We start from the raw sequence: 14,433 nt of genomic DNA on the forward strand, positions 1-14,433 counted from the left end.
TACTAAATGAGAATTGTTTGAATACTCATAGTGACAAAATATTAGTATAATTATAGTTTCTATATGACATTACTTGCAGTTCCTTGGCATTGTCTACAAGTTAGCTATTAAAGGATACTATATCATATTTTTTTCTTGTTCATACAGCTTGAAATCCCAAAATCATCTCAAAAGAAAAATAAAAAATATTAGATTTCTAAAGTGCTATTTCTTGTCTAAAAAAATAGTATGTTTTTTTTTCCTTTTTCTTTTCTTTTCTTTTTATTTTTTTAAAGTACAGATAAAAGGAAGATTTATTTTTTAGTCTTGACAGTCAACTGTCTGTTTGATGTTTCCATTACTTTAAAAAGCAAGATTTGGATCCATGTAGTTTTAACTATGAATATGAAATGTTTAGTTATAAATGAATTTCTTTATATGAATATATATTTGTGTACATATTGTACACAAATATATGTAAATGTTACATATCATTAAACATTTCTACAGAGCATAATATGACTGACCATTTTCTCCTCTGTGGAGACTTTTGTCTACCGTCAACATTTAGTTTGTTACAATTTATAATGTCTTCTTGACTTTTTTATTTTAAACTAACAATAGTGGTATTCATCATAGCATTTGGAAGAGTTAGTGGAAATGTGCTTTTGAAGTATTTCACATATACTTAGAATCGGTAGTAGTAAAAATGCCCTGTTCTTAGTACATAAATCTATGCACAATTCTCAAAAACTGATAAAGGTAAAAATAATTTTGTTTGGCTATAATGATTTCCTGTGTCAAAACTATGTAATTAATTGGGACTGGAGACAAGGAGGCCCTCTCCTGCTACTGACCAGTGCAACTATTTTAGACCATTTTTGCCTTTCTGTGTCTTTAATATTATTTCCTAATTAAAGGCTTCCTAATGCTAATAGGCCATTGTTGATTTGGAAATTGACATAGCAAATCACTTAGCAGCCTCTAAGCCTTTTAGTTTCTCTATCGATATTTTAATCATGAAATTCAAGCACCCACAATCAGGAGATGAGCTAATGTAAATGGTACCCAATGTTTTCATTGCTATGTAAATCAATACAGATATTGTGATGCCTTTCAGCTCAATGATCTATGTACTGGAAACAGGGATAGCTTTTAAAACGTGTTTGAAATGCATACCGATTACAACAACTATGGTTGGCTACATTATTTTAAAATTCATTCACATTTTACATTTTATATACATACATTCATTATACACAAAATATAAGTTGATACACAACCTTGCATACATTAGTGCAATTCAAGGAGTGTTCTCATGTATGTTCCATTTCATCATAAAATCAAGCTAAATATCACTATTTTATTCATCTCAAATGCCTGTCATTTTTATATTTTATAACTTTAATGAAGCTTCTAGTTTTCTGAACTATAAAGCACAGTATTTTATTGTTTATGCTTAGCTGGCTCTGCAGTAGTGCACAGGAACATTTTGTTTCTGGATAACTGTAACTCAGTAAGCACTGAGGAAACTTTTCTGTTCAATCTTTATAAAATATAGCCATTCTTCCTGAATTGAGAGCATGGCTCATTGTGGCTTGGAGTAGAAACCATACAAAAATTATATTATGTTGTTTAAGGGATCTTTGGGAGTATATGTGTTTAAATCATCCACAGAACAGTCAAATTACAAAAGAATACGAAATCCAAAAAATAACAATATTGCCTTTGTCTCTGGAAAGGCAAATGACATTGTGTTATTTTGCAGGTGCGTATGTGCTGCAGGTCAAAGCCACAGATGCAGATGATCCTACCTACGGAAACAGTGCCAGAGTTGTTTACAGCATCCTTCAAGGGCAACCTTATTTCTCTATTGATCCCAAGACAGGTAAAGTTTTAATTGGCCAACATTATCACCACACACTCAAATATTTAAACTTTAATCAAGAAACGACTATTCCAATCTAGCAATGTGGTTTTGAGAAGTATAGTAGATAGACTTGCAGTAAGGGAAACTGAGCATTTGCAAACTTGATGAAACAAGAATACTGGCTTTCTTTAATTTGGTCTTCTTAGGCAGACCTTCTTCTTGTTTTATTTTCCTTTTCTTTCCTTTTCTTTTGCTTTCTGTTTTTTAATTCATTTTTAACCTTTTTTTTTTGTTTCCAGTCCAGACTTTATCCCCCTTCCAGTTGGTCCACCCTCAGACTGTTCCACATCCCACACCTCCTCTCAATGCCCCACTCTGTGTTTGTCCAAGAGTATGTCTCCAACCCCCTACCCCACCAGACCTCCCCACTCCCTGGGGCCTCAAGTCTCTCAAGGGTTAGGTGCATCTTCTCTGACTGAGTCCAAACCCAGCAGTCCTCTGCTATAGCAGTCCTCTGCTGTATATGTGCTGGAGGTCTCATATCAGCTGGTATATGCTACATTTTTAGTGGTCCAGTGTTTGAGAGATCTCTGGGGTCCAGATTAATTGAGACTGCTCATCCTCCTACAGGGTCGCTCTCCTCCTCAGCTTCTTCCAGTTTTTCCCTAATTCAACCACAGGAGTCACATGCTTCTGTCCATTGGTTGGGTGTTGTAAATAACTGCATCTGACTCTTTTAAGAACTTCTTGGGCCTTTCAGAGGGCCATCATGATAGGTCCTGGTTTGTAAGTACACCATGGCCTCAGTAATAATTTCAGACTTTGGGGCCTCCCCTTGAGCTGGATATATTTGTTCTGTTAAACAATTTATCAATGAACTTCAGATTGCAGAACTAGATATAAATAAGTGGCATATTAGGGGCTTGGATACATACAGATGACCAATTTATATTTTAGCTTCATTTTCTATCTTTTCTCTCTCTCTCTCTCTCTCTCTCTCTCTCTCTCTCTCTCTCTCTCCCTCTCTCTCTCTCTCTCTCTCAATCCACTGCAGATTTTATTCAACACACACCCAACTCCATACACCCTCTAACTGTTCCACATCCCATACCTCCTCCTCATCCTCCCGTCTCCATAAAGATGTCTCCACCCTCACCTCACACCCAAACAGACCTCCACACTCCCTTTGGCTTTTAATATCTTGAGGGTTAGGTACATCTTCTATGACTAGCTTGATTTTGAGATCAGACCCAGGATCTCTAATTAGTAAGTCAGCACTCACCATTGTGTGATCATATTTGAATGAAATGAAGTCTTCCTTTCAGACTACCTAGTTTTAAATGCTGATTTTTCTTTAAAAAGACTTAGACAAAATAGATATCACGTATCACAGCCAAAGAAGAACTTCAAGATGACACCTATTAAATCAGTTATCCACTGTATGATAAAATAGATCTCAAAATAAATTAATACTATTTTATATGGTAGCTTAGTATAATACAAAAATTCTAAACATGCTCTAGGAAATAAAATTTTACTTTAGTAATTCAAATTAAAGTCAAACGATTTTACTTTATTCTTGGGATTATAATATAAATGTGTTTCTCCATAGCTTTTCCCCTCTAGGACCTTCTGTAGACTTTTCTATATTTTTTCAATTTTATTACCTCCTTTTCTACTAATTTTTATGGTATAGCAAATATGTAAATGCATATATACTCCTAAATAGAACCAACTCAGTCCATATAGTGTTACTTGTATGCATGATTTTAAGGCTGATCATGTGACACTTGGCAACTAATTATTGTGCTCACCTTAGGACAACCCGCCTTTTCCTCTTCCACATTCCTCAGTTCCTAATGTAAGTGTAAGGACCCTTGGGCTTTTGCTATCCATTTTGGTATGTCCATTGGTATAATTCTTGCTTAAATTGAAAATTTAAATTTGTATGTTCAAGTATATTCATTTTACTTTATTTAATTTATTTGAGATGTTCATACATCCATATAATACGCTTTAATCAATTCTACCTGCAACCCCTTCATTCTTCCCCTATTCTCAACATTTTTTATCTGCCACCTACTTGTGTGTGTGTGTGTGTCATTGTTTGTCTCCCTGTCTTTCTCAGTCTCTCTGTCTCTCTCTATTTCTTTTTCTTTCTCCCTCTTTCTCTCACTCTCTCTCATAGTCTGTCTCCCTGTGTCTCTAGCTTTCCCAATCTTCCTGTCTCTCTCTATGTCCTCACTGAGTTCACTTACCTTTATCTGTATACATGCTTTGAACTACTCATTTCAGAATCTAATTTCTAATATTGTTGTAAGATACAGATTAAGTAATTATTAATCAAATGTAAATGTAGTTGAAAACCCTAAAGCCAATTAATATTGTTCAACTAATGTAGAATTGTAGAACTTTCAAGTTTTCTGACCCACCAAATATAAAATTATCTTCTCAATTATTGCTTCCCTAGTCACCCACTGTAGGCATTAACAACTTCAGAGCAAGTCAAGTGGTCACTTTGTAGCCCCAAGCAAGTGTGAAGTACCACAGGAACATCTTTTTTCACATTAAAAGATCTTTCTAAAGTGATAGTTGAAGAGGGAAATGCGAGTTAAGCATTAATCTATTTCATTGTATGAGTACGGGAAAATCTCAATGAATACATTTTTAGAGAAAAATTTTAAGCTATTATAATCAATTTGGTTGGTAGGATGTGTGTCGTGTGTGTTGTACGTGTGTGTGTGTGTGTGTGTATGTGCACATGTACATAGCATAGTGTATGTGTGGAAGTCAATGAAAATCCTTGGGGGGCTAAGTTAGTTCTCTTCTTCCAAAATATAATGCTTGAGGATTAAACTAAAGCCTCAGACTTGACATCAGATGGCTTTATCCTATAAGCCTTTTCACTCACCAACTTAAAGTATTGTGTTAAGAATGGAGTATGAACTGTGGATCTAGAAAGGGTTAATCAGCTTCAGCTGGACAGAGGGTAGGAAACTAAAAGCCAGATGCCTAATGTTTAAGTGACTGCAGGATGGAGTAAAATATCCACAAGTTATTTTTTCAGAAAATATGAGAGAAAATATGGGAAGAGGTACAGTAATATTATTTTAAGAAATTTGCTGAAATTTAAGAAAAGCATTACATATACTTGTAGATTAAAATATATAGTTAGAGCGGTAAATAGTTGAGGGAGTTCTTTACACTTTTCTCTACACTTTTCAGTGTATAGATTCTCAGATATAGAGCCATGGGTAGAATGTGAAGCCTGAAAATGAAGCAAACCTATGTGAAGAATTTATCTCTTCTCCAGGAATCTCTCTGTGCTATATTTTCTTATAGATTTATAGGCCTGTGCCAACTTTACCTTAATGAAAACCGTGACCACAAATGAAAGCATTGATGTTATCTACTGCTTAGCTCCTTGTAGCCCCTAAGGAACATCCCACAGAGACTTAAAGACAATCAGAAAGCACACTTGGTGTGTGCAGTCGTTGGCAGAGTAAGAGAGACCACATCTTGGAGGCGTGGGAAGAATTCTACAGAGTGGGTGACTTATACAAACTCATAATACATTTTCAGGAAAGACTAACATCTTAATAAGGAAAGAATCATTGTAGGTGAGACAGATGGAAAAAATATCTGACTGAAAAATACATAGATTTCAGGAAAATATGAATTTGATACATTAAGTTTTAAAAATCTATCTTCAAAATAAAACTACAAAAATAAAATTAGGTGCATAGAATAAGAAAACCTCCTCCTAATATAGTTATTATGAATAGTAGATAAATTCTAATGCACATAAAAGTGCTATTTTTCAGATGAAAATGCATGTGATGCATGGCTGCATAATCTCAGATTTATAATTTTGTATGAAGCGCTTTATTTAGAGGTAAAGGTGAATATCTTCTGGCATCAACTGCATAATATATTTCATAAGAATTGATTTTCACTGGAGACAGAAGTCTTGCTGTAACAATGCCTCAGACCACTAGACAGGATAGGAGTGGGTGATGAGGCACTTCACTAAGAGAATGAAAACTACCTCTTCATGAACAAAAACCATTAAGAAGACCTTTTGTCAAATTTATCACCTTGTGGTAGATAAGAAAAAATATCAAAAATCAAGGATAATCGCAATTTCTCAGAAATAGTCCCCATTTGTTCCAGCCATGTAGCTAGCTACCTTTTATGATTCAGCTTGCTGTTATTAAATACGATGCATGAAAACCAGTGTTATCCAAAATTTTCCTACTTGAGTGAAGAAACTATCCAAAACAATTATGAAAGGAAGTGTCTCGTCAAAACTTTCGGTGCCTACATATTTAGAAAGAGACAAATATGTTCATTATTTATTCAATTGAAAGGAGAAAGAGAACTCTGTATTAATATTGCTGTCTGATTTGCATTCTTAGTTCTACTTTTCAGTGGACTATAACAAGCTTACATATAAACGGACATTAAGGTAAATTGAGGGACCCTATTGAATAAACCAAGATAAAAATAATAGTCATAAAATTCTCTTATTTCTAATTAATTTTTCATAAGCAATAATAATTTATCTATATCTATCTACTTGGGTTTTTCCTTAAACTATTAGTAATATTTTAAAAAAAGAATGGGGCAAATTTTTAAAATATTATAGTCATATGTCTTATATTTTATGTTTGTGTGAAAGTAGAGTGTTATATTCACAAGTTATTCAACTGTCAATTCTGTTTCTGTGACAAAATACCTTGGCTAAAATTACAACTTAAAGAAGGTTAAATTTATTTGTCTTACATTTTCAGATTATGGTACCAAACTGGGAATAAGCCAAGGCAGGCACTTAAAGCCTTACATCCACATCCAAAAGCAAGCTAAAATAAATGTATGGATCCTCACTTGTTTTTTCTCTGCTTATGCTCAGCAATATTTGTCACTTGTGTAAAATTCAAGTCCTGTCCTATGGAGTGGAGACACCCACAGTGAGCTGAGTCAATTGCCAGTCAGGACAAACCACCACAGTCAGCACTACATACTACCCTGATGTAAACTCCTATACTATAATCTCTACCAAGGTGATTTTAAATTGTGTCAAGATGTCACTTAAAACAAGGCACCACAGGTGTGTAATTTCAAAACATGGAAGGAAAAACCATAGTCTAGAAAAATAAGCAATACTAATATAACAGTCTAGTACATATAATCAGGATTCCATGTCTTCATATCTTTGATAACAGCTATGTTCCATTCATGAAAACAAATGTGATTGTGAATAATTGATGCTTGTGTTTTAAGTTTTCTGTAAAATTCTTTTATTACATTTAATTTTTTGGTACAGTTGCCTGATTTGGATAGCTACAGATTGATACATGTGTACCATGTGGTGAAGATTTATTTCAAGTGAACCAGTTGTTACTTGAGAAAGGCTTATGGTATTTTGTTTCACTCCCAGTTAGTTAATATAAAAGCTTCCATTTTCTATTATGTTCAAATATTTGTAATATAAAATTTACTATTTTAACTATGCAAAGTGCAATTTATCAACCTAAACGCCTATATGTCATTCTATAACCAGCACTACCCACTGTGTCAAGAACTTGTTGATCAAATATTTTAAAGTATGTACAATTAAAATAATGTGTCCCCTATAATTTCTCTTTTCCACTGATTTATTTAAATCATCATAAAATAGTAAGGAAGTAATGGATCTACTCGGTTTTGTCTTCTTCTCTATTGCTGATACTTTGTATCATGTTCCTGTGTCAGAAGTCATAAGGAGAATCTGATAAAGATTCCTGTGGTATGGAGAATTTCTCAAGAAACGTGGTCCTGATTGTGTCACTATACATTTATCAGCAAAAGTCTCAAGCCTGTGTGTTCAAAATAAAACTTACCCTCATAGCATATCTAATATTTATTTTTTCTAGCTCTATCAAATCTGTTATTTGGTAAATTCACACACATATAAAACATACTCTGATGACTTTCTCCCTCCACCCTCTGTTACCCCCTTCCTATCCAGTCTACCATCTTCCTTCCCTACACATATTTTCCCAAATTCATGTCATTATTTTGTTTTGTGACTCACTCAACACAGACTTGTCTGTGGTCAAGGTTTAAACAACCTGTTGGAGCCTGGTGAGCAGGCTCAACAGCGGGCCCAATAGTGAAGAAGCTGAGAATGACTGCTGCTCCTTCAAAATGACTCAGTACCCCAGACACAGTGACTCATAGCCCTTCTCCAGCTATTCTGGCTCTTATATTATTTCTCCTCTGTCCATTGTTGTATGTCCTGAACTTCAGTGGAGGTCACATACTCCATTTTTTAATAGATAATCACTCAAGCATTATTATTCTCTCAGTATTAAGCACCCCAAAATCTCACATTCTCTGTCATTCATTATAAGATTTTCCCCAGGATGAAAGTGGCATAACATACTTTATCTGCAAGGTTGAAAGTTGATGTTCAGGAGGCAGCTTTCATACTTTCAATTGTGTTTCCTGCGATAACATTTCATCAAAGGACACATAATATTTATCAAGGCAATGCTTTAGGAATTGTATGAGTACTTATGATGTTTTATATCCTGAAGACTGTCTTGGTGTCACTCAATAATACAGCTTTACAGAAGTCAGATATCTATGCTAATGCTTGTAGGGTAAACAATAATAGTTCCTTTCATGACAATAATTAAAGTCTTACTTATACAAAGTAGTTATTCTTTTATATATTCATCTGAATGAGTGAAATAACATGAAACATTAAGAGAATATTGATTATGAACATGCAAGTGCAAGAGAATCAATGAACATAAAACTATATTAAGAAGGCAAAATTTGTCAAGGAAATACCATTAAGCAAAAGCCACATATTGTGTTCTTTGTTTTTCAGCATTTGCAGTATATTATACAATCATGGATACAATGGGAAATATTATTTCCTTGAATTCTCCAATATCAGATTTTAAGGGAACTCAGTATATATATATGGAGGCAGGGTTTCGGTGGTAAATGAAAAATTCACCAATTGAGCAGATCCAGTTGTCTCTTCAGAACTTCTCTCTGTGCACTACCTATGTACTGGAATTCCAAGAGCTCTACAACACTCACCAACAGTATTTTTTTTAAATACTTGGGAGCCCAGTCTCCTACAAAGAGCACAGTAAACACTTATTACACTGAGCTACTGGCACAGCACCTAATGGTTGTTTTATACACATTTATTTATAATGCACAGACTGATTGTGCCTACATCTGATGATTGAAAATTTCTTCTGTTAAATATATTATAAACACAAAATTTGACATCATAAACATACGCATCTACATGGTTCCAAATTATATCATTATTAGGAAATGGAAGTGAGCCAGTGATCATTCATGTGCCCTGGAACGATAACCCTCTTTCTCCTTTGTTTTCCTTCTTTCTCTTCCCTTACCCCTCATTCTTTTCCCATTTCTTTTTCTCTGTTATGTACAGTTTTCATTCTTGGGGATGAATAAGGTAGTGCTGTAAATGATGTAGAGATAAAGCTATATGAGCATTGAAGATAAATGAATGTTTACATAGCAATTTGACTAAAGATAATTCTGCTCAATGATATTGCCGAGCAAACACGAGTGTCCAAAATAGGCAATTATCTAGACAATGTGAGCATTGCCCTTCAGATTGATGCCGCTTAATATAAGGTATGTAAGGTAACAACATTGAGGTGCAGAGCTTAAAAGTCTTACTCTTAAAAACTGAAAATAAAGAGTCAGAAGCCTGACCTGAAGAGAAGACAGATTGGATAAAAATGGTGTCAGTACCAATTCATGAATAAAGCATTAAGAACAAAAATGACGGATGTCTTTTCTGTTACTATTTCCTGCCAAGTGCCAGACAAAATCTCAGATTGCAGTTCAATATGCATTAGCAAAAATATAGCAATGGGTAAGTAAGTAGATGGTAGCAGGCACAGATATATGGTTGTATTCTGGGATACTGATTTAAAAGCTATACGCTGTATTGATGGCTGATATTTTATTACTCAAACACATTTTTATTTAAGATACATCTTACCACTATCAAAGTCATATGTGATTAATAAAGGTTCTTCAATCTCTACCTGTTACAACTCTTGACTACCTATTGGAAGTTGATTTAAAATTAATTAACCTTTGGAATGATTCTGAAGTTCTTATATTCTTTACCATGAATAAATAGAAATATAAAGTAGTTCTTATACCTGGATACAAGAATAGAAATGTCTGGCATATGTGATATAAGATTCAAGATATTAAGTTCAATTAATTCATTCTTCCATCCAGACATTCACTTCTTCAATAACATCATCATGTGATTAAACATACAATACTTATGATTCTAAATGTCAGATATTTATACTTAAGCATAAGATAGTTTCCTTGACAGTGGATAACTTCATCTAAGAAGTCTCAAAGACCCACAATAGTAATATCTAATGATAAATAAGTGAGAGGGAGGGGATGAAACTCTTTAATTAACGTAATTAGGGAAAGTCTCAAAAGACAAAACAGGTGATGTAGAGGACATATTTTATGTATTTTTAAGTTAAGCAGATTTTTTATTGTGAAAACTACAGAATCGAGACAAGAACAGTCTTTGTAATTATATACTCAGCTCATTAACTGCCTAAATTATTCCATATGCTCATTTTAATCTAATTTTCTTCAACTCATTATTGACTAGAGTAATAAATGAAGTCTAACTTATTTGTTTTGGGGAGAGATGACCTGTCATTTTTTGTTGTAAGGTGTGGCTGTGAAAATAAATGATTAAATCACATTCTAACTTTAGGATAATTGTTATTTTAGTTTTTGGAAGATGATTTTATTGAATGTTTCACCATTAATAAGCGTAGACATAACTATTTTTTTTTCTATTTCAATTGGGTCAGGTTGGTTTGTGATGTTGATTCTGTGTTATCACTTTCCCTGCAAGGTGTCATTAGAACAGCATTGCCAAACATGGACAGAGAAGTCAAGGAGCAGTATCAGGTCCTCATTCAAGCGAAGGACATGGGAGGACAGCTCGGAGGACTAGCTGGAACTACAATTGTCAACATCACCCTTACTGATGTCAATGACAACCCACCTCGATTCCCAAAAAGTATGTCACCTACCTGTTAAGCATGTTTGTAAATGCTTCTAGAAAAAGTATCGTGCCATGTGATTTTTTTCTCTCAAAAATATATCTTGATTATGGTTTCCCCTCTCTCTCTCCCTCCCAGTTCCTTCCCATCTTTAACAACATCACTATCCAGATCCACCCTCCTAATGTTTATCATTAGAAAACACAGGCTTCTAGGAGATGACAATAAAATTTAAAAAATAAAATATGCCCAGCTGTATTTTAATATTGTAAAAAGTTAAAACATCTACAAATATAAATAATCTTTAGAAGCAGGTTATAATGGATGAAAAAATGCATGTCTTATAAATTTAAATATTCAAGGAAATTATGTTTAGATCTATGCTAATACAATAGAGTATAATTGTATAATCATACTTATACTATTAAAGTGAATAAAAAATCCATCCTAACAGTAAATTAATTAATTGCCATAATGGTTTGTTAACTAAAAAATTTTAAATTGCAAAATATGAAGTAAGGTAATTAGAAATATATGCTACACGACTTTCTATATTATACAATTGTCATACATAGATTTTGGGACTTATTTTAGCAAGTACAGCTGTTGAACCATTTTTAGATATTTAGTGTCTCTGAAGATGTTGTCATGAACATTTCTTCCATTCTGGTATTTATCTCATTTTAGACTTACAATACGTGAGAATTGCTTTACTTTCTGGGATAATGGAATGATTCTCACCTATTTCTTCTCTGTTACTGTATCCCTTGTTGAAAATGATGCTTTTCACTCATGCTCCGTCCAGTTTTCTGTTGAGTGTTGCATTTAACACCAGTTGGTACATACACATTTTCTGATGTATTTGTGAGGATTAATCTTTGTTCCACAGAACTAGGACATTAAGGATAGGTAGTTTCATTCATGAAGCAATAGGAAATCATTAATCAGTATTATGCCTGATTAGTTGTAAATAAGGTGAAATGCAGACTATTTTTCCTCTTTATATTTCTGTGTCTCTGTATTTACCTAAGGCAAATTATGATAGTACCATTTCTCTAATTAGGTGATTTGTTCTTTTTTTTTCTGCATTTTAACTGCATTGTCAGAGCCTCTTTTAAAAATCACAGTATATTTCCTTTGTGCACAGCTTTTAATTGATAATCAATAGGACTCCAGTAGTCAAATATTATGAATGGCAATTAGAAACCAGAAAACCTTAATGCACTAATTAGCTCAATTTAGCCATCCATTACATGTACATATTTTAAACTGCCATGTGATCTATGATAATGATGTACAATGTTTCCATTTCAATTTTTTATTTAAATAATTTATTAAAATCTTAATTTATACTTTGAAATATTTAGAACGCATCATTACTCTATAGGATGCTGTGATTAACAAGATGGAAATGCTTCAGAACATTTTTTCACCTTACTCTGCTACTACAACGGACAGAAAACAAAGAGAAGCAAGCATACAGTGCTTTTGATTCTCTTATTTACTAGTATGACTTTGAACAATAAAACCTTTTACTTATCCTAACTTTCCTTTCCCTTTTTTAAAAATTCCTTCATTCTTCATTCCCTCCCTTTCTTCATTCCTTCTTTCCATTCTTCTTACATGTCCCATACCTTAATAACTTGAATAAGTCGATTTATAAAACTACATTTACATAAAATTACACTTATAGACATGACTACTGTCTGAATCTTGTGTACAGAATTTACTCCAAGTTCCTATTCATATAAATGAAAACAAGATTTTCCAGACAGACAAGAAATGCCACTGTCTGTGGAAAGACACAATCCTAGCGGGTTGATTCTATGTTTGGACCAGTACTCAGACAGACAGCCTGGGGCAACATGATGTGGAGGTGTTGGAATGTTATCAGTGCTGTGTGTACTAAGTGAAACAGGATGGCAGCCGGAGATCTGAACTGAAATAGAAATATCACTCTCAGCTCACACCTGTGAAAGCAGAATGTGAGTAAGGCGGTAGGCTTTACTGATATTTACTTGTGTTTATTTTTTTTTATCAAACTGGTGCCACATGAGATGAAATAAGAACATATATATGATACACACACATATATGATATATTAGAATTTTATAGTCTTGAAATCTATTTTAAGGATTTTATCATTCCTGATTTCTATAATACTTCAATATTTTTACGTTTTATGATTAAGAATAATAAAGCACATTAAAATTAAATCTTAATATGGTTTAAATGAAAAGGTATGACATCAATAACTGCCTATAGTTCTTCGTGTAGGGTTGAGACCCTACACATTTTTTCTATCACCATAACATGTCCATTGATACTGATATTCCTCTGGTCTAGTTCCTGCAGCTATTTCTTTTATTTTTTAAAATAATGTTACATGCCAATCATAGTTCCCCTCCTTCCTCTCCCCCTTTTTAAAAATTACTTACATACCAATTATAACCTTCCATGGGTACTAAGCTGCCATGGCACATCAATTCCCATTAGGACTAAGTGTATCCTCTTTCACTGAGGCCAGACAATGCAGCCCAACTAAACGAAGGCAATCCAAGGGCAGGCAACAGAATTAGAGATAGCCCCTGCTCCAGTTGTTAGTGGACACACATGAAGACTAAGCTGTTCATAGGCTACAAAAACATAGGGACCTCAGTCCAACCCATGCATGCTCTTTGGTTGGTGGTTTAGTCTCTTTGAGGCCAGATGGGCCCAGGTTATTTGACTCTGGAGGGCTTGTTGTAGTGTTCTTGAGTCATCCAGATCTCTTGATCTTTCTCCATCTCTTCCAAAGTCTCCCTGAGCTCTGTTGAATGTTTGGCTGTGGTCTCTGCATCTGTTTCCATATACTGATGGATGAAGCCTTTCAAAAACTAGTTAGGGTAGGCTCCTGTATGCAAGCATAGCAGAGTGTCATTAATAGTGTCAGAAGTTGGCTCTCTCCCATTAGGTTGGTTTTAAGTTGGGCCAGTCATTGTTTGGTCATTCCCTCTATCTTTACTCCGTCTTTATGACTTTAAGTCTCATAGGCAGGACAAAATTTAGGGGAAAGATTCTGTGGGTGAGTTGCTGTCCCTCTACCTCCACAGGAAGTCTTCCTTGGCTATATGATGTGGCCATATCATTCTTCATATCCTCAGCGGCTAGGAATCTCATTTAAAATGACTCCCATAGACTCCCAGGAGCATCCTCATTATCAGGTCTCTGGCTCATCCCAGAGATGCCAACCTCACACTAGTCTTCACTTGTCTCTCTCTCAGCCATCTTCTACCTATCTCCCACTCCTCTCCCCATACCTGATCCCCATCACTTCTCTTACCCAGATCCCTCCTTCCAATCTACCTCCAATGTCTATTTTATATCATCCGTCTTGAGTGAGATTCAAACATCCTCTCTTGGGCTCTCCTTGTACTTACCTTCTTTGGGGCTGTGGATTGTAGCATGGTTATACTGTATATTAGGCCAATATGCTCATACAAG

The 14,433-nt window shown here is 34.4% G+C and overlaps 1 protein-coding gene across 2 annotated transcripts in view; it reads left to right on the plus strand.

Moving 5' to 3' along the window:
* Cdh12 (cadherin 12) overlaps window positions 1–14,433 on the plus strand; it is a 273,111-nt gene that overhangs the window by 170,642 nt on the left and 88,036 nt on the right. The window contains exons 3-4 of one of the 2 annotated variants that reach the window (XM_028767598.1): window positions 1,748–1,867; window positions 10,800–10,967. In XM_028767598.1, coding sequence (XP_028623431.1) covers window positions 1,748–1,867; window positions 10,800–10,967 — 288 coding nt within the window. The remainder of the gene's footprint in view (window positions 1–1,747; window positions 1,868–10,799; window positions 10,968–14,433) is intronic. The other variant, XM_028767599.1, reaches the window with a different exon arrangement.

The sequence above is a fragment of the Grammomys surdaster genome, unplaced genomic scaffold (assembly GCF_004785775.1).
Source record: "Grammomys surdaster isolate TR1022 unplaced genomic scaffold, NIH_TR_1.0 174, whole genome shotgun sequence".
Taxonomy (NCBI): domain Eukaryota; kingdom Metazoa; phylum Chordata; class Mammalia; order Rodentia; family Muridae; genus Grammomys; species Grammomys surdaster.